The 26,966-nt window shown below is 34.7% G+C and overlaps 1 protein-coding gene across 8 annotated transcripts in view; it reads right to left on the bottom strand.

The window, feature by feature from the left end:
• KHDRBS3 (KH RNA binding domain containing, signal transduction associated 3) overlaps nt 1–26,966 on the bottom strand; it is a 291,640-nt gene that overhangs the window by 195,511 nt on the left and 69,163 nt on the right. For 7 of the 8 annotated variants that reach the window (XM_074202590.1, XM_074202591.1, XM_074202593.1 and 4 more), the window contains exon 2: nt 6,265–6,383. In XM_074202590.1, coding sequence (XP_074058691.1) covers nt 6,265–6,383 — 119 coding nt within the window. Of the gene's footprint in view, nt 1–6,264; nt 6,384–15,355; nt 15,573–26,966 lie in introns of those variants that run through there. The other variant, XM_074202596.1, reaches the window with a different exon arrangement.

Below are 26,966 nucleotides of genomic sequence, written 5' to 3'. Positions count from 1 at the left end.
CCTTTACAGTTAACATCTGCATTGAGATTTGTGTCTTCATATCCTGATCAATGAACTTCTATTATGCTCAACTATCCTACAAGAAAAAAATCTTTTTCACACATTTTAAGATCTTTCCTCTGTCCATTCAAAGTTATAAATACAAGGTGATATCTAGAGATCAGGAACAAAGAGAAATAAGATGGAAAAAGACTAAAGAAGACAACTGAATTCTGTTTGCATTAAGGTACAGTTGGATCATTCTAACTGCCAAGCAGAATAAAATGAACAAGTTATCTACCCCATCATCAAGAAGAGGAAGCTTGCCCTAAATAAATTAACCTTCACTGGAATCCCTGGTGACAGAGCACTGAGTCCTAAACTCAGGGAACAGATGTAGGAAACAGGTTGTTTGCCACAAGTTAGACATTACTGTTATTAAAAATGAACACCAAACAAATAATATTAGTAGTTCTTCAAGAGAAAGCAATTATGTTATGCAGAGAGGGTATAAAAATAAAACAAAAATGAATAAATGAATCCCTGCCCTCAAGGAACTTACAATGCATTGAGGAAATGACATATACAAGATTAATATATACACATATAATAGGTAAAGATATAACAATCATATAAAATCTATATATAATTTTATGAGGAGGAAGAAAATGCTAAAAACTACAAGGAGAAAGAAAGGATTCCCACTGGAAGTGGAACATGAATTGATCGAGATAGAATCAGAGGCTCTAGGAAATGGAGGTGAAGAAGGAGGCTATTCCTGACCTGAGGTATCTAACCAGTGCAAAAGCAGGAGGGACAAAGAACATTGAGTTTGGGTCATGTAAATAAGAACAGGGGCTGCGATGTGCAAGTGTGTAAAAGGCTCTCTGAAAAATCTATCTTTTTTATAGGAACCTTGGAAAATTTCCAAAGCAATATAGATAATGAGGCAAGAACAGTGACCCAAACCATAATTCTAATGCTCCTTCCTAAGGAAACTGCTGTACTTGAAGACAGCAATCATGTGCTCTTTAAGCCTTCTTATCTTCAGATTATAGAAGGACAATTCTTTTAACTACTCTCCATATAAAATAATTTTAATGACTATTGAGCTTTCCATTTCCCCTTTTCTTGTTACACCCAAGTCTGTTGATGTTCTCTTTAAAATGGGGTGTTTATATTGTTGATCTCTTGAAATCTAATGATCCTTTCTAAAACCAGTTTATCACTCAGTATGTAATTATTAAGTATCTATTGTTCCAGACACTGGTAAAGGGATAGAGTAAAATGACTACACATATTCACTCAGATTCCTCTGCTAGGCATGCACCCCCCCTTCCCCAGAAAAAAAATTTCCATGATGGAAATGAAGGCCCTATGGATATTAGAATATGTATCCTAGCACTATATGGCAGCAAACAATTGGAAATGAGGCAAATGAGTAATGATTGAGGAATGACTCAAAAAGGAAGCACAATATCAATATAATAGACAATTTTTAAAATATTGATCTTAAAGAATTACTGCTAAACTACATGGAAAAACATAGGGAATAATACAAAATGAAGGAATCAAAAACCAGGAAAACAATAAAGAGGACTATGACAACAAGGGAAAAACACTAACAACTGAAACTGAACTATGTGGAAATATAAAGAGATGTGAAGATAAATTCCTTCATTTGGGTAGTGGTTGGGGACTCTGGGTGTGGAAAGTTACAAATAATGCCAGATGTTTTTTGTGATGTTGCCTGGTTTTGCTGAACTGCTCCTCTCCCCTCCTTCTTCCCTCATGATGTCACAGGGAATATACATGGAAGTAAAGGACATGATAGCAAATGAAAGCATTTCAAAAATAATTTTAAAAATCAATAAAATGTATTTGTTTTATTTTTTAAGAAAGGCAAGAAAAATGGCACTCAGCATTTAAAAATATTTCAGCCACTTAAATATAAAGAATCGAGTTTTCATAAAAACTTTTCTTCTGATACATATAACTAATACGGTTAAACTACTAGAGGGGTTAGACATGTTTTCTCGGTTTCATAAACTTTCAAAAACTCCCACAAATAATAATCATGGGGAAATGGTAAAGCAACTTCAGTTGGTCTCAGTATTTTTAGAAGCCCAATAACACTATCAATTAAAAATAGATAACACTCCCTAACCAGGTCACTCTTTTTTGTCTCTGCACTTGCTGTGTGTACATCAATGGACTTTACTATGAGACAGACTTAGTAAATTCTCTGAAGTCACTTTAGTTTCAACTGGAAAATAAAGACTCCTTGTTATCAACTCATACTCCTTAGCAACAAGGAGCCAACATCTACTCTGCCCACTCATTTGGTAACCTCCCCCAATCCACAATCCCAAAGAAGAGGAGTTTGGGTATAAGGGTGGGAATAGGTGAGAAAATGGGTTATTCAAAAATCCACATGGGACCTAATCTGATTCACCTGGGAGAACAAAAGGTGGGAAATCTGAGTTTTCCAACATGAAAAGAAACTTGAGATTGCTTTGAGGTCCAGCTGTCAGGATGACAATAAAGTAGAGGTAGTTGAAGGTAAATTGTCAATGTTAAAGGAATAAAGATGAGTGGTGGGGGCGGAGAGTCATTAAAAGCTTTCAAGAGGAAGAAATTTCAGTTTGCACATGTGGAACACAAGGAAATAAAACAAAAGTAAAATTTTTTATGAATTACATTATTTAGCTTCCAATTAATTTTAATCTATTATTTCTATTTTCCATTATTGAATATAAATTATGATTAGAAAAGAATTACATTTACTATCATTCAATTTCTCCTTCCAAAATCTAGCTGCTGAGCAGCCCAGTGGCGCAGTAGATAGAGCACCAGCCTTGGAGTTGGGAGGACCTGAGTTCAAAAGGTGACCTCAGACACTTAACGCTTACTTAGCTATGTGATCTTGAGCAAGTCACTGAACTCCAACATTTGGAAAGATGTTGTTCAAGCTTTTTTGGCAGGGCAGGGGTGTCAGGGGAGATGATCATGCCTTCCAGGCTGTCTGATAATGCATAAATTATCTCTCCTATTTTCTTTTTTTTAATTTTGCTTTATATTTCAATGTTTTATGGAGTCATTAGCTTCCACTTGCCCAATTCTAATTTTTAAGGAACTTTCTTCAGAGTTTTCATATATCCCTATTTGATAAATTCATTTTAAGGGATTTATTCTTTCATTGAACTTTTCTATATCTTTTTTTCCAAGTTCTTGACTTTTCATAATTATTCTTCCCCCAAAAAAATTTCTTTTAAAACTCTTCTTATAGTTTGTTTTGGATCTGAGACCAAATGATATTTTTGAGACTTTACATGTAGTCATTTTGACATTGCAGTCCTCTTCTAAGATCCCTGTCACCATAGTAACTTTCTATAACCAAGTTCTTTTTTTGTTCATTTTTCTGCCTATTTTGTGACTTGGTATTTTTACGTAAGAGTTAGTCTCAGATTCTATAGTAAGTTTTTTGTGATGGGGTTCAGAGTTCTGTTGCTGACTTTCACCGGATTCCAGGGACTTGCTTGCCTGCACTAGAGGACAGGTTTCTACTGGGGGTGGGGGATGAAGTTTCCCCCGTTGGCCTCCTTTGGATTTGGGGTTACTCAGTTAGTCTGTCCCCAGGGATAGGGTCTTGCTGCTGATTGAAATGGAAACAAGGTTTTTTGGCAGGCTGGCCCTGTGGGAGGGATTTTGTTGCTGGCTGGCCGCAGGCTACAGACTTTTCTGATAGAGATCTAGAGGGCCTGGTTTAGCTGCCAGGTGATGGAGTGGCAGGTTTACAATTAATGGATCTCACTGCTGGTCTGTACTAAGGGTAAGGCCTTGCTGTACAATATGGACAGCTAGCTTGCTTTGGGGAGGAGGATAATCATGAAAAAAGAGTCAATAACATGGAAAAAGATATACAAAAGTTCACTGAAAAAATAATTTCTTTTAAAAAATGACTGCTGTCAATCAGAATAGGGCCCAATTTGAAACTTTACTGCAGGGCCCCTATTGTGAGGCTGGTGGTTGCTGCTCATGGCCTTCTCTCCCACTTCCCACCTCTTGCATACTGACCTTTTCTTCTATGCTATTAAGGTGCTTGCTTGATCTTAGATCCTAGATCAGTTCTGAGATGGTTTTCAAGGTGTTGGGAGGAGAACTTGAGGAAGTTCCTTGTTCATGCGACCCTACTGGCACTGGAAGTCCCCACTTTTGCTTAATAATTTCAACTGCCAAAACAGCTTTCTTGATACATTTGTTGTCTTTGACTCTCTTGACCACTTTCTCTTCTGAGTTTTTGTGATACTGTTTTTGTCTGCTCTGTCAAATTGTTCTTCTCAATCTCTTTCCTGGTTCATCATGTGCAACATTCCACCGACTTTTATAGATTCTTTATTGTTTGGCTCCCTCCATATGTTCTCATTAACTAGCTTTGGCCCTCTTGCTATTCCTCACATGTGACACTCCATTTCCCCACACTCTTTCTTTTGACTTTCTTGTTTACTGGTAAAAGCTGTTCTTCTTGTTTATAATACAACTTCCATCACAACTCGGCTAAAATCTGAACTCTGTTTTCCAAGTCCACCCTACATCGCAACATTCTCTTGAGTAGATCTCAAATTTTTCTTGTATGTTACACTGTATCTTTAATGTGGTCTCCAGATGCTTCTTTTATCCCCAGCACATTGCACAACACCTACCACATAGTAAGTGCTTAATAAATGCCTGATAACTTTAGTTTCCTGATGATGACCAGATCTATAATTCCATCCTGACTTTCAGTTCCACATCATAAATTGCATATTGGACAAATCAAACTAGATGTTCAAGAGAGACCTTAACCTAAATATGTCTAAAATTGAATTTATAATTGTTCTTCCCAAGTCCATTTCTCTTCAATAAATCAATAAACATTGATCAAGTATCTACTATATGCCAACACTGTGCTAAATACTAGAGATTTGACGTTTGTCCTTTGTTCTTGAAGAAGATGGGGTAGCTAGGTGGCACAGTGGATAGAGCACCAGCCCTGGAGTCTGGAGTACCTAAGTTCAAATCTGGCCTCAGACACTTAATAATTACCTAGCTATGTGGCCTTGGGCAAGCCACTTAAATGCACTGCCTTGAAAAAAGAAAAGAAAAGAAAAAGAAGAAGATGACCATGACCATGACTTCAGGGAGGTGACACCATGACAAGCACATGAATGTGATTTAAATTGAAAAGGGGATGTGCTAAGTCAGAAATCTCACTTTTTCCTCCACAGCCTGATTGGAGACAACCCCAGATGTGAGGCAATCAGGGTTAAGTGACATCTCCAAGGTTACACAGCCAGTTAAGTTTCTGAGGCCAGATTTAAACTGAGGTCCTCCTGACTTCAGTGCCAACACTCTATTCACTGTGCTGACTAGCAGACTTCTAGATATTTTTTTTAATGAGGCCAAAGACAGTATTTGAACTCAAAGAGCTTCATATTTAATAAGGGAGAGAATATGCAAATGAAAAATCCATAATGGTATTTTCCATTTTATTATTAAATGTTGTAGTATTTATAAATGAAGAATATAATATCTTTGAGAGGTAAAGTCTACTTTTTTTTCCCTGCAGAAAGAACCTAGTATGATTCCTAGAACAGAGTGCGGTGGGTGATTAGAAATATGGAGTATTTCAAAAGTCAGAGAACAGTTTTAGGCTATTAAATATCCTGTACTCAGGTTTATTTATTTGGAACACCAAAGCTTTTATGGCTATTTTTTTAACTGAGCAGTCTTTTGGCAAATTTTCACCTTCTATCCAAAACTGATTAGCAACTTTCATGCAGAATAATTATAAGCAGAACCTAAATGATGTCTAAGATTCTATCAAGCTCTAAATATAAATTCCTATAATTTTATTTTAATACAACTCACCATTCAGAAGCACAATGTCAACCTACTGATCTTTGAGTAAAAGTTGATCTGAAGCAGTTTTTTTTTTCCTTTTTTCAAGGCAATGGGGGTTAAGTGACTGGCCCAAGGTCACAGAACTGGGTAATTATTAAGTACTTGCTCCCTGATACAGTTTTGTTAATAATAAAATAACAAATTTGTTATTATATAATAACATAATGATAAAATAATTTGTAATAACAATAATAAAATAAATATTCATTAATAATAAAAACAACATTTTGGATGCGAAAATGTAAAGAATAGTTTCTAAATTCCTAAAATGAAACAATTAAAATATTTCAAAAAGTTAATGAGAAAAATTATAGCTCATTTAATATTAACTGAATCACTTACCTTGGGGAATTGTTTTACAGGAATTAACACTTTTTGCCCCAGCTTCATGTTCTTATTAATCACGACATCAATGTACTTTTCCTCTTCCTTGCTTTCTCCTTTTTGAAATTTCTCAATTTCTATAGGTTAAAAGGAGATTTAAAAAAATTACATATGATGGAGTTGGAAACTTCTTCATCATCTTAATCATGGTTCAAAATATATATTCAAAAACCAAAATGTGAAGTGTCTATAGAAGATGTCTACTTTGATATTTAATTTCAAGGACACTTTAATAAAAGTATCAAAGAACAAGAATCCACATAATCAGATTAACTGCAATAATTCCTTGTAATATACAACATTAATATGAATAATACAGAAAAATATTTTCCTAGGAATTTCCTGAACTTCATATACAAAACATTCAGAACCATAAAGAACATTAATCCATAAGTTTACCCACATTTTTAACTTTTAGAATTTGATATAAGTTATGCCTGTTAAGGAAAAAAAAGAATGTCTAATCCGTATCTCTTTTGGATTTCTAGCATTTCACACAGTGCCTTAACATATAGTAATTGACAATTTTTGATCCATTAAATCATTCATTCAAAATTAGGGTTTTTGAATAGTTGAAAATAAATATTATATATCCTAATTTTAAATAGTCTTTAACAGAATAAGCACGCCCAGTTTCTCAGCTAGTCATTAGATGGTGAAATCTTAAAGAAATTTCTCACCAATAATCAAGAATTTTACATCTGACCAAGTTGTCATACTTTTAAACTCCCAAGTGTTCCCAACCAGATGAAAATATAACTGAGAAATGTTTGGCTAAATAAATAAAAGTAAGAAATGCTGTTAACTTTTGCATTTTTATAAGTCATTATGAGCCTGAAGAGTGATTTTTATTTGAGTTTGATACTACTGCTTTAAAAGATCAAGTTGTCTTTAACTATACCCCTGGGTTCCACAGCTTGGAATACTGCAGACAATCCTAGTTCTTTATTATAAAAAGTTCTGAGTTTAGAAATGTAGATAAATGATATATAGAGTTATAAAATGTATTATCTTTTCAAAAAATATTTACCTGCACCCAGTATCTGGTTATTAATTCTATATTTCATTAGGAAGCTGTCAAAAGAATCTCACAAATTATATTGAGGAAACAGGGATGAAATGAAGACAAGATGGGTTCAAAACTAGCTAACCTGAAATGTGTTGATGAATAGATCAATCAATATGAAGGGAGAACAATAATATAAATGTTGCAAACATATGCCTTCATAAAAGAAGTTTTTGAATCAATTAATAAGATGAAGCCATGAATGGCACTCTAATTCAAACTTTCTTGTGCCATAATTTAGAAAGGATAATAAGGAACTAAAATAAACCAAAATGTAGAAATATTTGGCAAAGATGAAATCTAGCAATAACATCATCTAAAAATGGGTATTACTTTCTATCACTACAGAGTGAAGAAAAAGAATCCATCCATGTATTCACATACTGAGCAAGTGTTGTCCCCTGTGATCCCATAAATTTTTCCCTTAGAATATATTTGACTCAACCTTTTACATTTTATCATTATGGTTATCATTGTAGGACTCAGGCTATTCTATGTCACTTTAGATCTAGATACATGACCATCCCACCTTTAAATTTCCTTAAAGCATTTTTTTATTGCAAGGCAAATGGGGTTAAGTGGCTTGCCCAAGGCCACACAGCTAAGTAATAATATTATTAAGTGCCTGAGGCTGGATCTGAACTCAGGTACTCCTGATTCCAGGGCCAGTGCTCTATCCACTGTGCCACCTAGCCACCCCTTAAAGCAATTTTTATGCACAAAAGCTAACAAACTGAAATCTATATATAATATTCACAATGCATCTCTATATTGTTCTTTAACTCACAATTATAATTTCTTAAGAATTCATAATAAAGTTTGGTGGTATAGTGCTGCACTTTAGAAAAAATCTAAATCTATTCAATAGATTTGGCCCACAGAAGGAATAAAATACATTCATACTTGGGTTTAAAAACTTATAATACTCTAGGTGGGCAGGGGGAAGACTGAAACTCAAAATTTAAAAGAAAAATGAGTTCAAACTCTCTCAGGTACTACTCTCCTTTTGAGTAACTCAGCCTCCAGGTCAGTCTCACTTTTCTCATCAGTAAAATGGAGAAAATAGTACCTATCTTACAGAGGAGATGTGAGAAAAAAGTGAGATTGTTTAAATAACATGCTTTATAAAACCTAAAGCTCTATATAACGAAAGACCGTACAAATTATCAAATACCCGAGTATAGAATGGACAAATGGAAGCTAGAAAATGAAATTCAGACAAAGGAAAACAATTATGTCTTCATGTGCTATAATATAAGGTCAATGTAATCCAACAATGTGACACACAAGGCTCAGGAAACATGAATGGGATCTTTGGAAGTACCAAGAAAGATCACAGAGTATGATAGGTGATATTTGAATTAGATTAGATCTGCTCTAATGGCTCTGAAGACATTTTCTGAAGCATATTCTTCTGAAGGCGTATTCACAAGCACTGAAGACATATTCTCAAGTTTAGGCAGATCCAGGGAAGGCTTAAAACTATCACTCTAAAGTTTAGGAAGAAAGTGACATCATTATAGAAAAGGATTTACATCTCAGAAAAGAAAATTACTATTCCCAGTAGAAGAAAAAAAAACAGGCTAGTTTCATTATTTTAGGCAAAGATACATTCCAGTCCACTACTATGTTTTTAGGAAAGGTACTGGAAGTGAAATAGGATAATTCCAGTAGAGATCAAAGAAGAAAGGAGATCAAAGAAGGGGAAAGAAAAAAAAAATCAGCTTACTGATTGTTCCCATACTGTAAAACAGAATCTACAGTAAGAATTAAGACACAGAATGAGAATTAGGACAAATGGATAGAAATTATTGGAAGGCAAATCTGCCTATTTAAAAACTCCCTAGGGGACGACTAGGTGGCACAGTGGATAGAGTACCGGCCTTGGAGTCAGGAGTACCTGGGTTCAAATCCGACCTCAGACACTTAATAATTACCTAGTCATGTGGCCTTGGGCAAGCCACTTAACCCCACTGCCTTGAAAAATCTAAAAAAAAAAACTCCCTAAAAATTAAAATGCATGAAATTAGAATGGGCTATTGTTGGTTAGTAAATTCCTTATTAGCAGGGATTTTCCAGGAAATGCTAGATAATTAGTGTTAGGAATAGCATAACCAAATTAGATTTGACTTTGCATGATCCCTTGGCTCCTGAGGATTATGTATCCTTGGAAGGCACTTGAAAGGGGGACATGGACATGGTATAACATGATCATAATTTGGTATGACTCATGACAGCTGAGAAGTATATTTCTAATGAAGCAGAAAAGGTAAGGTACTAAGTGATTATGAGGCAATGTGGCTTATCAAGTAATCAAGCAATCAATTAATCAACCCTTGATTGATGGTAATTTCATAGATGATAGTTGATTGACATTACTTCTATAGATAAATAACACCAGGTGAAGAAGCACAAAGATCTATTATTGTAGAGGGAAAGAAGGGAGGATGTGAACACTGCATAAATTCTATTCAAGAGATTTGTCCCAGAGAGGGAATAAAACACATTTACACTTGGGTTTAAAAACTTATACTACTCTAGAGGGGAGGAGGGGGTGAGGGAAAGACAAACTCAAAATTTAAAAGAAAAATTAAAGGTAATAAAACTTTGGTGAGGAGGAATAAGAGGAAGGAAAGAGAAAAATATAAATGGGAAAGATAGCATACAGGGAAATAAAGAATTAGTAATCTTAACTGTAAACATGAATTTGATGAACTACTCCCCCCCAAAAAAAAGGAAGTAGAGAGCAGAATGGATTAAAATCCCATGATCCATTGTTTATAAGAAACACATTTGAAGCAGAGAGATATACATAGGGTAAAGGTAAAAGGATGGAGCAAAATATGTATATACATATATAGATATATATACACTCAGCTGAAATAAAAAAACAGGGTAGCAATCCTCATTTCAAATAAAGCAAAAAGCAAAAATCGAATTCATTAAAAGGGATAAAGATGAAAACTACATCTTTTTAAAAGGCACCCAAAGTTAATAAAGCTATAATTGTTAAACCTGTAGGCAGGCACTTTCTGGTATAGCATTAAAATTCCCAGAAGAAAAGATGATGAATTGCAAGAAGACATAGACAGCAAAACTTAAATGGTAGACCTGAACTGCCCTCACTCATAACTACATAAATCTTACCACAAAATAAATAAGCAAGTTAAGAGGGTGAATAAAAATCTTAGAAAATTTAGATAGATCTCTGGACAAAACTTAATGGAGAAAGAAAAGAATATACCTTCTTCTCTGCAGTACCTGGCCCCTATACCAAAATTGGCATAAGAACCTTATTACCAAATGCAAAGGCAGACAAAATAAATTCATACTTTTCAGATCATGGTGCAATAAAAATTACATGTAGATCGAAGAGGAAATCATAGAACTAATAATTATGTCCAAGAAAATGTTAACAATGAGACATCATACCAAAATTTATGGGATGCAGCCAAGACAGTTTTGAGGGGAAACTTTTTATCTCTAAATGCCTGTGAGAATCAGATAGAGAAAGAGGGTCTCAATGAACTGGGTCTACAACTTCAAATGCTAGAAAAAGAATGAATTAAAGATCCCCAATTAAATATCAAATTAGAAATTCTGAAAAATCAAGGGAGAGACAGACAAAACTGAAAGCAAGAAAACCATTAATATAATAAAGCTGAGTTGGTTTTATAAAAAAAACAATAAAAGAGGATAACCAAATTACCAGTATCAAAAATGAAAAGGGTGAACTAACTCAATGAGGAGGAAAGTACAAAGATAATTCAGAGCTATATTACCAAACTGTATACCAATAAATCTGATAACCTGAATGAAATTCAGTTGAAATGAAATTCAAGTATTCTTGAAATTAAGAAGATAACTATATGTGCTAACACAGATTAGAGAAAGCAGTCAATTGGTAGCTCAGCATACATTTATTAATCATCTGAAGCATTATAGTAAATACAGAGAATACAAAGGCAAAAAACCCAAATCCTTTCTCCCACGGAGCTCACAATCTAATGAAGAGATAACATGAAAAAATAAAAATAAAATAAAAAATAACTTAAAGAAGATCAGAAATTCAAGCTGTTGAAGAAAATTAGTAGCATATAATTGAAGCAGAAGCTAGATACAGTTAACTTATTTCATTCAGCTCCTCGGCTCCTCACAAAATGGATAATTGCAATAACATAGAATTGACTGTGCTAGACTACCACTCCAGTTTATCCTGTACATTTCTATCAAGTAATTTTCCATTAAGAACAGATCTGGAGGCTGCCCGGGCAGAACCAACATGATCACTCAAGTTAGGAAGCTCCTGGAGTTTTTTCCTAAAACAACTTTAAGTGAAACTTCTATAAAAGCCCTACAGCAACAAAACCTACAAAACCAAACAAATAAACAAAAAATCAGAATGAAACAACTTTTCAATGATCAACTTTAGTAAAGTTCTGTCTCATGTGGGTAAAATGAAAGCACAGTTCAGCATAGGCTGGAGAGCCAGTGGGAGGCAATTAACCACAGCAGGCCAGCTGTACAGTAGGCCAATAGTGAGGGTCCCAACCCCAGGCTGGGAAGTAAAGTCCAAGTAGGAGAATGCTAATGCAGCAGATGGTACTGGGTTGGGCTACACTCAGAGAGGAAGCAAGTTTTGAAAGTCTGAGACACTACAGTGGAAAGCCAGGGACCAGACTCCCAGACCACAGAACAAAACTTGGGACTATATACCTTGTGCTTTAGGACTAGATCTCAAAAAATGAGGGGGAAGGGGAACAGAGCATTAAACATTAGATAAACATTAGATAAGGCTATCTCAGAAGAAGAAATCAGTGACAAAATGCTTATGTGCATTAATCAAGGTTGATCAATTTGTCTCAAATCCAAAAAGAATTCTGAAAAGAGCACAAAAATGATTTTCAAATTTAAAGAAGGAAGAATAATTGAGGAGAAATGAGAGTCATAGAAGAGAATTATGAAAAATTGACTGAATAAAGTAATACTTTTATTTATTTATTTTATTTTAGGTTTTTGCAAGGCAAATGGGGTTAAGTGGCTTGCCCAAGGCCACACAGCTAGGTAATTATTAAGTGTCTGAGACCAGAGGCCAGTGCTTTATCCACTACGCCACCTAGCCGCCCCAAGTAATACTTTTAAAAGTAAAACCAGTCAAATGGAAAAATAAATTTACTCTTTCAAAAGTAATAAGGCCAACAAGAAAAGGAAGTAACTTATCATGAAGTAAAACTGACCAACTGGAAATGAAATACAAGTCATTAAAAAGTAACTGGAAAACTGGAAAAGGAAACACAAAAGCTAATTGAAGAAAATAAAAGCCTAAAATTTAAAATTGGACAAATGGTAAGTAATGATTCTAGGAAATACCAAGATCCCATCAAACAAAACCATAAAAGTCTGAACAAATAGAAAATAAAGGTAAGTACCCTTTAAAAAAAAAAGATCAACCTGGAAAATAGATCCTAGAGAAAGAATTTACAAATTACTGGTCCACTTGAACATTATCATCAGAAAATAAGAATTTGGTCAATATCTGGAAATTTTTTGGAAATTTTTACAGAAAACTGCCTTTATATCTAAGAACAAGATGAAAACGTCCTGGAAAGAATCCATCAATCACCCCCAGAAATAGATCCCCAAATTAAAAACTCCAAGTTATATAGTCAGCTAAAGGAGGAAATTCTGAAAGCTGTCAAAAAGAAGAAATTTAAATGACAGGGAGTCACAGTCAAGATTATGCAGGACTGGGGAGGCTAGGTGGTGTAGTGATAAAGCACCTGCACTGGAGTCAGGAGTACCTGGGTTCAAATCCGCTCTCAGACATTTAATAATTACCTAACTGTGTGGCCTTGGGCAAGCCACTTAACCCCGTCTGTCTTGCAAAAAGCTAAAAAAAAAAGATTATGCAGGACTTAAGTGCTTCAACAATAAAGAATAAAGGATCAGAGAACCTGGAATATGATATTCCTAAAGGCAAATAAGCTGGATTATACCCAAAATCAACTATCCTGCAAAATGCAGCCTATTCTTTTAGGGGGAAAAGACAGTCTTTCAATGAAATAGAGGACTTTCAAACTTTCCTTACAAAATAAACGAGAACTGAAGAGAGAATCTGGTCTTCAAATAAAAGACTAAAGAGATCTGTAAAAAGGTAAATGGAAAAAATATTTAAACTGTCTACAAGTCCTTACAAAGGAAAAGAATACTTGTAACTCTTAAGAACTGCATTGCTCTTAGAACAGTTAAAGGGAGCAAACTTAAAACAGATTATGTAGGCACAAATTGATTATAATGTGATGATGCTTTAGCTCTTGAGGGTTCTATTTCTATTGGGACAGTTGGAGGGAATATACTTGGACAGAGGATCTCAGTATAAAGAAGAAATAAAAGAATTAGGTATGCAAATAAAATGCTAGAAAAAAAAATTAAAATTCCAAATTAAATCCCAAATTAGAAATTATGAAAATCAAAGGAAAACTTAATAAAATTTAAAGAAAACCATTGAATAAATTAAATTAAAAGTTGGTTTTATGAATAACTAGATAAACCTTTGTTTAATATGATTGAAAAAGAAACCAAAGTTACCAGTATCAAAATTGAAGGATGAACTTGCACCAATAAGAAATTAAATAATTCTGAATTATTTTTGCAAATGTAACTACTAAATCTGACAATATAAGTGAAATAGATGAAATTTACAAAATTATAAATCACCCAGATTAATGAGAGGAAATGAATTAATTAAATAATTAAATGACCCTATTTTAGAAAAAGAAATTGAATAAACTATCAATAAAATCACTAAGAAAAAATCTCCAGTGCCAAATGGATTTACAAGTGAATTCCACCAAACATTTAAAGACAAATTAATTCTAATTCTATATAAATTGTTTTTAAAAAATATGTGAAGTTCTGGTAGTTCCTTTTGTAACAACAACAACATACCTAAACCAGGAGTCAAAACAAAGAATATAGAACATTCTGCTAATGAATGCTAATCAAAAAATTTTTAATGAAAGTTTATCAAAGGGATTATTATTATCAAGTCATCACTATGATAATACACTATGATCAGATACATGTGATGCCAGGTATTCAGAGATGATTCAACATTAGGAAAACTATCACCAAATTTACAGAAATCATATGATATTTCATATTCATGAGTAGTTATTGTATATGAATGTAAAGAAGTACTATTTTTCTATAAGAAATCATAGGCAAAGGGAGCAGTTAGATGGCACAGTGAATAGAGCACTGGCCCTGGAATCAGGAGGACCCAAGTCCAAATCCTGTCTCAATAACTGCCTAGCTGTGACACTAAGCCGCACTGCCTCGTAAAAGCCAAAAAAAAAAAAAAAAAGAAATTGTGAACTTGCTGAGTGAAGTGAGCAGAACCAGGAGAACACTGTACACGTTAAAAGCAACATTGTGAGATGGGTGATCAGTTATGATGGATTCCTCCCCTCAACAGTTAAGTGATCAAGGAAAATCCTGAGAGATGTGTTTTAGAAAATACCAACCACATCTGCCAAAAAAAAACTATGGAGCCTGAATGGAGAACAAAAAATGTTCACTTTTTAAAAACTTATTTTATGTTTTTTCCTCATGTTTCCCCCCTAGTTCTAGTTCTTCTTTCATAATAATGAATAATATGGAAATGTTAAACATGACTTCACATATACAATCGACAAATACAAATTGTTACCATGGAAAGAAGGGAAGGGAACAGAGGATGGTAGAAAAGAGGGAACTCAAAAGTTTACAAAAGGTTGAATTTGAAAATTATGTAACTGGGGGGAAAAATAAAAGAAAAAGAAAAAAAAGCAAAGCTATAACCATGTGACTCCCAAACTCAACCAACTCTAGTAGCTTCCTATTGCCTCCAGTCTAAAATAAAAAGTAAATTATTTAACTTTTAAAGTTCTTCACAACCTGACTCCAATCTTGCTTTCTAACTTCACCAGATAGTAATCTTACCAGATATTAATCTATAATCCAACCAAACTGTCTTCTCTATTCCTTACTCATGACTTTCTCCATTTCCTGGTCTTTGTTCCCTTTGAATGCTTAGTATACGTTTCTTCCTTACTTCAACCTCACAGTGTTCCATTCTTCATTCATAATGCCATTTATGTACCACCATCTGAAATACCATCAGAATGTTCTATCAAATACAGTGAGGCACCTGAGTTGAAAGAAAATTTTTGCTAATTGATTTGACAAACTAGATAAAATATTTACTTTCTTGGGGTCACTGATTTTTCATGTACAAAATTCGGGTGTTGGGTTAGATATCTCAACCTCTGAAACCTTTAATCTTGAACTTCAATGTAAAATGATAGCAACCAGAGAAGCTACTAATCAAAAACTAATATTTTGGTTAAAGCAATGGAAAAAACATCCAACTGGTATCTAGAATTTAATCTGCTTTACTATTCTACAAAGTAGATTTTTTTCAAATACTACATTCCTTTTCAAAGAAATAGAAAGTTGTAAAATTGGAGAAAGACTGAGAAATCATTTGACAACTATTTCAAACAAACTTTCCTTAAATACTGAAACTGAAGGCAGAAGAGAGAAAATTCAATCAGATTTTCCAGGTCAGATGGTTAGGGAAGTATACATTTTTTGTAATACCAAATTATATTTTCTACTATTTGATTTTATATAACAATGTAATTTTCAAGTTCAGAAATTTTGAGCATATATATATATATATATATATATATATATATATATATATATATGACTAAAATTTAATATAATACAGGCAAAATCACAGATTTGAGGGATGTAACTAGCAAATTTCTGGCAATTCAAAAAGAAAGCAAAAACAATAATTACATTGTTTTCATTTAGGTATAGAATGTCAAACAATTACTGCTTTCCTCTTAACCTAAAAACACATTCAATCCATAAGGCAAAAAACAAGATTTGTATAATTTTATTATAACAAGGTACATTTTTGCCTTTTTAAAAAATATTTTAAAATTGACTTCCAATTTCTCCTGCTCCCTCCCATTGCTTCCCATTCATTAAGAAGGCAAGCATATATCAAATACATATGTGAAATTATATAAAACATATTTTCATATTAGTCATACGGTAAAAATCAAGAAAAATTAAATATGATAATTATACTTTAATTTCACTCAGAGTTTCATCAGTTCTCTCTCTATAGATCGATATTTTTTCATCCTAAATCCTTTGTAGTTACAATCCTATGGCTCAGGGGAACCAAGTCTTTCACAGTTGATAATCAATATAACATTGTTAGTAGTGTAGACACTGTTTCCTTGGATTTTCCCACTTCATTTTACATCAGTTCATATGCATGATACGTATTTTCTGAAACCACTTCACTTAACATTTCTTGTTTTTTTTAGTTTAGTTTTTTTTTTTTTGCAAGGCAAATGGGGTTAAGTGGTTTGCCCAAGGCCAGACAGCTAGGTAATCATTAAGTGTCTGAGACTGGATTTGAACTCAGGTACTTCTGACTCTAGGGCCAGTGCTTTATCCAATGAACCACCTAGCCACCCCCACTTATCATTTCTTATAACACTTCAATATTCCATGACAATCATATGCCACAATTTGTCCAGTTATTACTTATTGATCAGCATCCCTTGATTTCCTAAACACGTTGTCAACACAAAAATGACTGCTCTAAATGATTTTTGAATGGATAGTTCTTTTTCTTTCATCTCTTTGGGGTACGCATCTAGCAGTGGCATTGCTAGGTCAGAGTACGTAGTTTTACAATCCTTGGGCATAGATCCAAATTTTTCTCCTGAATGATTCAATTAGTTCACTAATCTGTGAACAATTTATTAGTGTACCTATTTTCCTGAATACCAACCAACATTTGTCACATCTGACAAGTATGAAGTTATAGCTAAGAATTGCTTCAATAGTGATTTAGAGTATTTTTTGGTATGGTTATAAGAGTTTTGATTTCTTCTTCTTCTGAAAACTTCCCGTACCTTGACTATCAATTGAGGAACAGCTCTTATTTGTATAAAATCAACTCAGTTCTAAACTCAGTATGTATTTAAGGAAATGAGGTTTTTATGAGAAACTTGCTAGAAAATTTTTTGACATCACTTCATTGTCAGTAGTTACCATTTAGCAAAATGCAGCTTCCATAATTACCTCATTTAATTACGTCTGTTTTTCCATTTGTTTAGTCTGAGTTCGTGATTGCTACCTTCTGTCTTTTTTTATTTTACTGGGAGAATAATAGTCTGCTCCAATCCTTTCTTTTAACTCTGTGTATGGGGAAGTGGGATGTCTTTCTGTTTCAAGTGCATCTCTTACAAACAATGTATTATTGAATTCTAGTTTTTAATCCATTCTGCTCTCTTGTTTATATTATATGGGTGAATTCCTCCATTTCCCCCCCTAAACACACTATTTGCTTCTAACTGTTAAGACTCATTTCATCTGCCCTCCCCTTTCTCATCACCCCCCCCCCAAATATCTTATTCCCTTCCCCTACTTTTTCCCCTATGGGGCATGTTAACATTTCTGAACTCAGGAGTGTGCATGTTATTTCCTCTGAGCCAATTCTGATGATAGTTAAGTTCAAGCATTGTTTGCTACCTCTACCCTCCCCCAATTTACCCCCCACTATAAAAGTTCATAATATATTCTCCCTTTTTCTCCTCCCTTACCTGTATATCTTTTCTCCATCCCTCTTTATTTAGAAAATAATTCTAACAATCTATTCATACTGATGTTCTTCCCGTTTATGTGAATATCATTATAAGGTAATAAAAATTCTTGGGTTATTTCATGTATCATCTTCCCATGTAGGAATGTAAACAGTTTAATTTTATTGAGTACCTTAAGGTTACTCTTTCATGTTTACCTTTTATGCTTGAATCTTTGGTTTAGCCAATTCTGCTTTTTAAGGGGTTCCTTTCTTCAGGGATTTTTTTTTGTGCCTCTTTCATCATTGCAGAAATTTTATTTTTTTAAAGGGCTATTATTCTTTAGTAATTTTGTGCCTCTTTTACAAAACTATTTAATTCTCTTTTCATAATTTCTAGCTTTAGTCTCATTTCTTTTCCCAATTTTCCCTTTACATCTCTTTAACTCTTCCAGTAATTCTTCTTGGGCTTGGATCCAATTAGCATTAACCATAAAGGTTTTTGTACATATTTTCACATTGTAGTCTTCTGGGTTTGCATTTTGTTCTTCCCTGACACCATAGAAAGTTTTTCTTTTTTCTTTTTTTTTTCTTTCTTTTTTTGCAAGGCAATGGGTTAAGTGACTGGCCACACAGGTAGGTAATTAAGTGTCTGAGGCCACATTTGAACTCAGGTACTCCTGACTCCAGGCCAGTGCTATATCTACTGTACCACCTAGCTGCCCCTTATAACAGCTTTTTATGGCCAAATTCTAATTTTGTTTTTTGCCTATTTTTTGTATGTCTTTCACTAACCTTTTTATTTGGTTTTCATGATTTTTCTATATCCCTCTCATTTCTCCGCCCAATTTTTCCTTCACCTCCCTTAATTGCTTTTCAAAGTCTTTTTTTTTGAGCTCATCCACAGTCTGAGCTCATTTTCTATTTCTCTTGGAGGTTTTGGATACAGAAGCTTTGATTTTGTCATCATCTGAGTATGTGTTATGATCTTCCATGGGACTAAAGTAATTCTCTATGGTCAGATTCTTCTTTTTTCTGTTGTTTACTCATTTCCTCAGCCCAAGGCTAATTTACAGCACTTCCCAAGCTTTGGGGTTGTTTTTTTTTGGGGGGGACACCCCACTGGCACCGTTAATCCTCCAAAGTCTTATGCCCTCTTGCCTGTGTTTCGATATGTAGATGACCACAGCATTGCCCTCTGCCCTGGGGCTTTAAGGAAGGGTCCAGCTATCTTACTATGGAAGCCCAAACTGCAATATGTGAGTGTAAGCAAACAGCAGAGTCTTACCCCAGGGAGAGCAGAGAAATCTCTGCAGACTTCCCTTCTGTCTCTGAAGGTGCAGGCTGCTTTCTACCGATTCTTCATATAGGTTCTAAGGCCAATACTCCTCACTCCACACTCACCCAGGTGGAGCAGAGTTCTCTCACCTCCCCTTCAAGCTGCTGCCCAGTGATTTCTGGGCTGTGTTGGGCTTTGCCAAACCCCCAGTCCTGGTGAAGCACACCTTTCCCACAGAAGTTCTAAGTTATCTTGGACTGGGAAAATGTATCACTCACGTTTTTCTGTGGGTTCTGCCCTGCTAAATTTTGGCTACAGCCATCCTCTGTTTTGGGGGGGTTTGGTGTTCTAGGGGAATGCTGCCTTCATGCTGCCATCTTGGTTCTGCCCCCTACTCCCAATTCCTGTTTGCCTATTTTTTGACTTTGAACTTTATGCAAAGTTGGACTCTGATCAGCTTCAGATTCTTTCATGTTGCTCTTTTCAGAGATAGTTCTAGAGAGTCTGCAATAGCTTTTAATACTTTCAAGATGGTATGATCCTAGGAGACCACTTCTTTCCTGATCCACTTTGGTCTTTACCAAGCAAGAACTACTGACCTCTTAAAGCAGTAAATGCTAAACCTCTTCACTGCTTTGGTACTGTGATCAGGATTTCTATTCCCTTGTGACTTCTCCCCAAGTTCTGCTATACCCTGTAAATGCAATCCAGAACTGCATATAGGCAACAGTTACCAATCAGTAAACTACACTCTAATGTCTTTATCAGTTGTTTTTCAACATTCTCAATCTCTGGGCTGAGTGTTCCCAAAGCTGCTGCTGCAGTAGTTATTATCCCCACCAAAGGTAGTCACCAGACCGTCACTAAACTTCCACCCTCAGTATTATATACAAACTTCCATCTAGCTCTTATGATTTCTTAGGTAAAAAAAAAATCTCACCCCAACTTTTTGTTGACACTTATGCTCCAAAATTTGACATTAAGTGTTACTTTAAAATTGTTTGAAGGGAAATGTTGAGAGAATTTAGCTTGAGGTGCTTATTTCAAAAAGCAAATCTAAAGAGAACAAAATTTTCATTAATAATTGTTTGAAGTTCTGAAAAGTCAGAAAATTTAATACATTTTGACAAATATTTAATGAGCAACTACTTTGTCAAAAAACAGCATTTTTATGATATTAATCCATTAGATGAGCCCTTCAGAGGTTGGACTCTCCTTTGTCATTTGTTCCAACCACTCTGTGTCTGGGACATAGTAAGTGCTTAATAAAATGCTTAGGACAACCAGACAGTATAATGGGTAGAGTATCAGCCCTAAAGTCAGGACGTTCTGAGTGCAAATTTGGCCTTTGACTCTTACTTGCTTACAAATCTTGGACAAGTCACTTAAGCCTGATTGCCTCACATCAAGAGCCATTTCCAATGGTCATTGGCCCCAGATGGCTCTGAAGGAGAAAGTAAGCCTGGTAATCCAGCACAGCAACCCCTCACTCAAATCCAATTCAGGTGTTTGCCATGGCATCCATCACCTTCCTGAAATCATGATCTTCTTTGAGAATGAAGAACAAACATTACCATCACCATTATCATCATCATCTCTGGTTAACTGATTGACAAAATTCTCTTCCATCATAGTTGCAAACTTTCTATTCGGTACCCTGATGCAAATTAAGAAGATGGGAAGTTCTAATAATGAATTATTATCAAAAACTTCTCTGACATATATATATATATATATTATGTATATTATGTATATCTATACACACACATATATATAAATATGCACACACTTGAAGAACTTAGGGAGCTTAAGAAGCAGAATTTTTTTATTTAAAACAATAAAGTATTTCATGTGACAGACGCTACTTGTGTGTGAAAAAAATATTTGTGTTTTGCATTTCTAGGGGAAACTATCTGATCAAGAGCAATTGTGTGCTTCACTTTAAAGGATAAGTGTTTCTAGAAAATAAAATATATATGATTTCATTTCAAATAATATTTTACAAACAATTACATTCCCTAGTGAATGTTACCACCAAGGAATATTTCTACAAAGCAAAGAAACACTATTTGGTTTTTGTATATCAAGTGACCTTTTTAATGTGTCTTTAAGTTATGATTTAAGATGAGCTTTTTTATTTTTAATGATTTATTTATTTTCACATTACTACAATGATTTTGTTGTGAAAGTAAACATTCCTCAAGAGAAATAAACAGAGAAAAATAAGTGTACTTCAGTCTGTGTTCAGACAACATCCCTCCCTGGGATGGATAGCATTCTTTATCATAAGTCCATTAGAGAAGTGGTTATTGTTAACTTTAGTTCCCTCCATTCTATTCCTCCCCACTCCTATTTATTCTATTTTCTTTCTCCTATTGCCCTGTCCCTCCTCTAAAGTGTGTTCTATCTGACTACCCTCTACCCTCTTCTATCAGCTACACTCCCCTTCCCTTGCCCCTGTTCCCTCTAAGAAGGACTTTCTAAAAGCAGGTATATAACCCTTAACTAAAATAAACACATCTTTGGAAGTAAAATATGTTACATTTATTATATATAATATGATTATTCATTTTATATAATCAGTAATATAAAATATGAAACTTAACAAAATGAGTTTTCTTTAAAAATTATTTTATGCAATGTTTAGCCAGAAAAAAAAAGGCAGATATACCTGGGGAAATCAATCTATCAATCACCATTCTTTTTTAATTTATTAATTTATTATTGTTTATTAGTTTAATATTATGTTTAATACTCTGAACTTTTCAAATAATATGGGCATTTTTATGTACAGAACATAAACATAAAAAATGAAGATTTTGCATAAAGCTCTGAATCTCAAGTATAATATCCTGGTTTTTCTTTTTTTTATTTTTCTTTAATTAACACATTACTAAAATATTCTTCGTTAAGGGTAAACATAATGCTCCCTCTCCCTCACAAAAAAACATAAAACCTCATGAGAAATAAAGTAAAAGAAAGAGGAAAAAAGATGTGTTTCAGTCTGATACTATCAGCTCTGTCTCTGGTGGATCACATTCTTTATCATAAGTCCATCATAGAAGTTACTTCCATATTTTTCCACAGTTGCTGTTGCTGATTATAATTCCCTCCATCCATTCCTCCCCACTACCATCTATAATATTTTCTCTCTCCTTTCTCTCTGTCCCTCTTCAAAAATGTGCTGTGGGGCAGAGGAGCCTACATTCTACCCCAGAGACCCAGGAAGTCACTTTAAGCCTGATTGCCTCACAATCAGGCCCCTTTGTCTGGACAGGCCACCCAATCCCAACATCTAGCAAAAAATAAAAAAATAAAATGTATTATATCTAAATATCCTCTCCTAAGATCTACCTTCTCCTCTATCACCGACATCCCCCCCTTCCTTTCTCTGTCCCCCCCTCCTTTTTCCTCCTATTGAGTGTATATGCCGTTTCCTCTCCAAAACATTCCTGAAAAAAATGAAGGTTCACTTATTCCCCCTCACTTTACCTCCTTCCATACATTGCAAAAGCTTCATGAAATATCTTTTACATAAAATATTAGCCTGAAATTCCACCTCTCATTTCTCTTACTCCCAGTACATTTCCCTTACAATATATTATATCTTCAAGTTCAGCTCTCTCCTGTGCCTCACCTATAAAAACTCCTTCTACCTGCTCTATTAAATGAGAAGGTTCATGAGTATTATCTGTATTACCTTTCCATGCAGGAATATACACAGTTCATTATCTTTTAAGTCCCTCATAATTTAACCTTCTCCTCCACTCTCTTTGCTTCACCTGAGTCCTGTACTTGAAGGTCAAACTTTCTGTTCAGCTCTGGTTGTTTCAACAAGAACATTTGAAATTCAAGAGGGTGTTCAATTTTGTCAGGTAGTTGATTCTCAGTTGCATTCCAAGCTCTTTTACCTTCCAGAATATTATATTCCAAGCCCTATGAGCCCTTAATGTAGTTGCTGCTATGTCCTCTGGGATCCTGACTGCAGCTCCGCAACATCTGAATTGTGTCCTTCTGGCTGCTTGTGTCATTTTCTCTTTGATTTGGGAATTCTGGAACTTGGCTATAATATTTCTGGGGATTGTTCTTTTTGGATCTCTTTCCGGGGGAGCTCAGTGCATTCTCTCAATTTCTATTTTACCCTCTGCTTCTAGGATACCAGGGCAATTTTTCTGTAGAAATTCTTTAAAAATGAGGTCAAGGCTCTTTTCCTGATCATGGCTTTCAGGTAGCCCAATAATTTTTAAATTATCTTTCCTGAATCTGTTTTCCAGATCAGTTGTTTTTTTCAATAAGATGTTTCACATTTTCTTCTAATTTTTCATTCTTTTGGTGTCAAACTATTGTGTCTTGATTTCTTTCAAAACCATCAGCTCCTGTTACCTCCATTCTACAGCTGAAGGATTTGTTTTCCTTAGAGAGCTTTCTTATCTCCTTTTCCATCTGGTCAATTCTACCTTTTAAACCATTCTTCTCATCATTAACTTTTTGAACTGTTTTATCCATTTGACCTAATGCTGGTTTTTTAACATATTATTATATTCAGCATTTTTTTGGAACTCCTTGACTAAGCTGATGAACTTCAGTTTCATGTTTTTCCTGAATCTCTCTCATTTCTTTTTCTGATTTTTCTTCTCTCTCTCTCTCCCTTACTTGATTTTCAAAATCTTTTTTGAGCTCTGTCATAGTCTAAGCACAACTTTTACATTTATTGGGAGTCTTTAGATGCAGAAATTTGGACTTCCTCATCTTCTGATTATGTAGTTTGCTCTTCCATGGGACCAAAATAACTGTCTATGGACACGTTCCTTTTCTTTTTTTCTTATGTTAACTCATTTCCCCAGCCTGTGGCTGGTTTTGGTGTGCTTCCTGAGCTTCTGAGTATTATTGGCCCCCTCCCCACAAGGACCTCAGTGTGTGAGGCTCTGACTGCTCTCCTGGTCTGTGAATGATCACAAGTTCACTTCTCTGCCATGGGGCTGTATGTGTGTGGAGGGGAGTCCTGCTCTATGTGGGGGCCTAGGCAGTTCTACAGGCCAGCTTCCATTTCCTGAGCTTTGTTTGCACTTGCTCTGGCAGAGGTCTCCCTGCTGATCTTCCAAATTGTGCTTGGTGCTCCCTGGGGTACAGACCAGGAAACTGCTTCTGCTTCCAGGAGCTGACAACTCCCAGGCATTCTGGGATTGTTCCTGGGAAGTTGAAGTTCTTTTGCTCTGGTACCCCTCCAACCCTGTGGACAGAGCCTTCCCACTATTTGCCAGGTTACCTTGGGCTGGAGAATTGTCTCACTGAATCTTCCTATGGGTTCTGTCTCTTGAAAATTTAATTAGAGTCATAATTTTAAGGATTTTGAAATATTTTGGAGAAAGCATCTAAGACAGAGGCTCTTCTCCTTCCACCATCTTGGCTCTGCCCCCGCAATCACCATTATTGATGGATAGTTTTCCATTGTAAATATCAAGAATGAATAGCTATCCTTGATTCATAAAATGCGAATTAAAAGTTTTTTTCTGAATATCAAAATCACAATATATGCAATGCAATAAAATGTTATAAATTTTGGCAATCATTGATTTTGCAATAGGTTCCCAAAGAATACAATAGTGTTCTTTAGATGTCAAAAAAGAATAAAATCAATACCCTGTTAGATTAGCTAAATACATCCTTGCAAAAGAAATTTCAAGATAAATATTGGCAAATTTATGCTAATTTTTCTTCCTGAAAATCACCATAAAACAGCATAATTACACTCACCCTGTAAAATATGATAAAATAAAAAATGCATTGTTAAAGTATTTTGCCTAAAAATCTTGGAAAAAGACAAGTATCTGGATACTTATCTTTGATAGACCTGGACATAGATTTGACACTTCACCAGTAATGCCGTTATTTGTCACATAATAAGAATTCAACTATTAAATTTAAGGCTTAAGATAAATCATTCAGGTATTGAACAAGTATTTATTAAAAACCTACTTTGTGCCAGGTAATATAGAATTAATTATTGCCACCTAGAAATCTCTAAATTCAAGATTTATATAGTCAATTTTAGTGTTATTCTCAATAAAATTTTTGATAGAATGAGAATTTAGAAGATTGTCATCATCAAGAAATTCAATGAATATAAGTCTTATTCTCTTGGGTTTTCTTAAGTATAGGAACACATTATTGTTATTATTATTATTATTATTATTATTACTATTATAAAAGGACAAGAGAGGAGTTTTTCTTTCTACACAACCAATTTGGCTATACATTATTTTCACTTTCTAATGGGAACATATTCTTTATTTTACAATAAATGAAAAATTATTTTTATTTATGTAAATTACTATTAATAAAGAATTCTAGAGGCAGAGTTAAGAGTACAGAAAAAAAACCATAGTTCTCGCAAGCCACACCCCAAAGCAACAACAACAAACTCAAATCAGATCCAGAAAATCAGAATGATTTCTAATTAGGAAATCAAAGAAAAAAAAATCACACATGATCATTTTTTTTTTCAGCTCAGTTGGCAGAGAAGTCTGCAGACATTGGGGGCAGTCCTGCTGGACCTCTCAGACTAAGCTAATGCAGGCAAAGATAAAGTGCACTGTGATAAGAAGGTTTTCAGATACAATAAAGACACTGCCAACTGAGAGTTCTGTTTCCACCACACAGTTTAAAGTCACAGATCCTGGATAGAATGTAGAGGGGTCTTCAATCTGGAAGAGTCATTCCAAGGGAAGGAGTGGTTTTGATTTTAGGCTAAATACTAGGAGAGTAGCAAGTTCATAAGGAAGAATCAAGTGTGTAGCTCAGGCTCCAGGAGCTGAGCAAGACTCAATTCCTTTTATACAGTCAAGTCAGAAACTTATGTTGGAACAACAGAGTTGGGAGTGCAGGCCAAAGCAGAGCTGTCCAGCTGTGTGACTGTGGCTGAATCCAGTAGCAGTGTGACCCAAGTCCAGGGACAGGAACAGGTAAGGACAGTTGTGGGAGCAGGAATACGATTTTACACTGGATCACAACAGCTCAGGAGCACTTAAAGCTTGCAGATCCTTCCTTACCCCCCAATGCTGTCTCTGAGGTCCTAGAATAACCAAAACAGTCAATATTCCATGAAAGCAAGAGAAGACCAACCTACACATTCTTCATCAAAATACAGAGTATGGGTCTATCAATAAGTACTTTCTCGGGAAGCAAGTTTGGATGTATAAAAAAAAGTAAAAAAAGAATTTTACTGTAAAAAGTTAATATACAGTCAGGGGAGATGAAGAGAAAAACCCAGAAGAAGACAATGACTACAAATACCTTCAAGCAAAACCTAAAAGAAAAACCCAGCTTATGTATAAAATTTAAATAAAATTTCTGGAACAAAGTTGAAACTAGAGTTTATTTTTTAATACATGAAATGAAAGCACAAGAGGAATAAATGGAAAAGAAACAAGAATGGAAAAGAAAAAGAAAAAGAAACAAGAGCCACAGAAGTTATTGAAAAAGAACTAACAGGGGCAGCTAGGTGGCGTAGTGGATAAAGCACCGGTCTTGTAGTCAGGAGTACCTGGGTTCAAATCCGGTCTCAGACACTTAATAATTACCTAGCTGTGTGGCCTTGGGCGAGCCACTTAACCCCATTTGCCTTGCAAAAACCTAAAAAAGAAAAAAAAGAAAAAGAA

This window comes from Macrotis lagotis, chromosome X (assembly GCF_037893015.1).
Source record: "Macrotis lagotis isolate mMagLag1 chromosome X, bilby.v1.9.chrom.fasta, whole genome shotgun sequence".
NCBI lineage: Eukaryota > Metazoa > Chordata > Mammalia > Peramelemorphia > Peramelidae > Macrotis > Macrotis lagotis.
The sequence above is the reverse complement of the archived record's forward strand: the minus strand, read 5'-3'. Positions and strand labels throughout refer to the sequence as shown.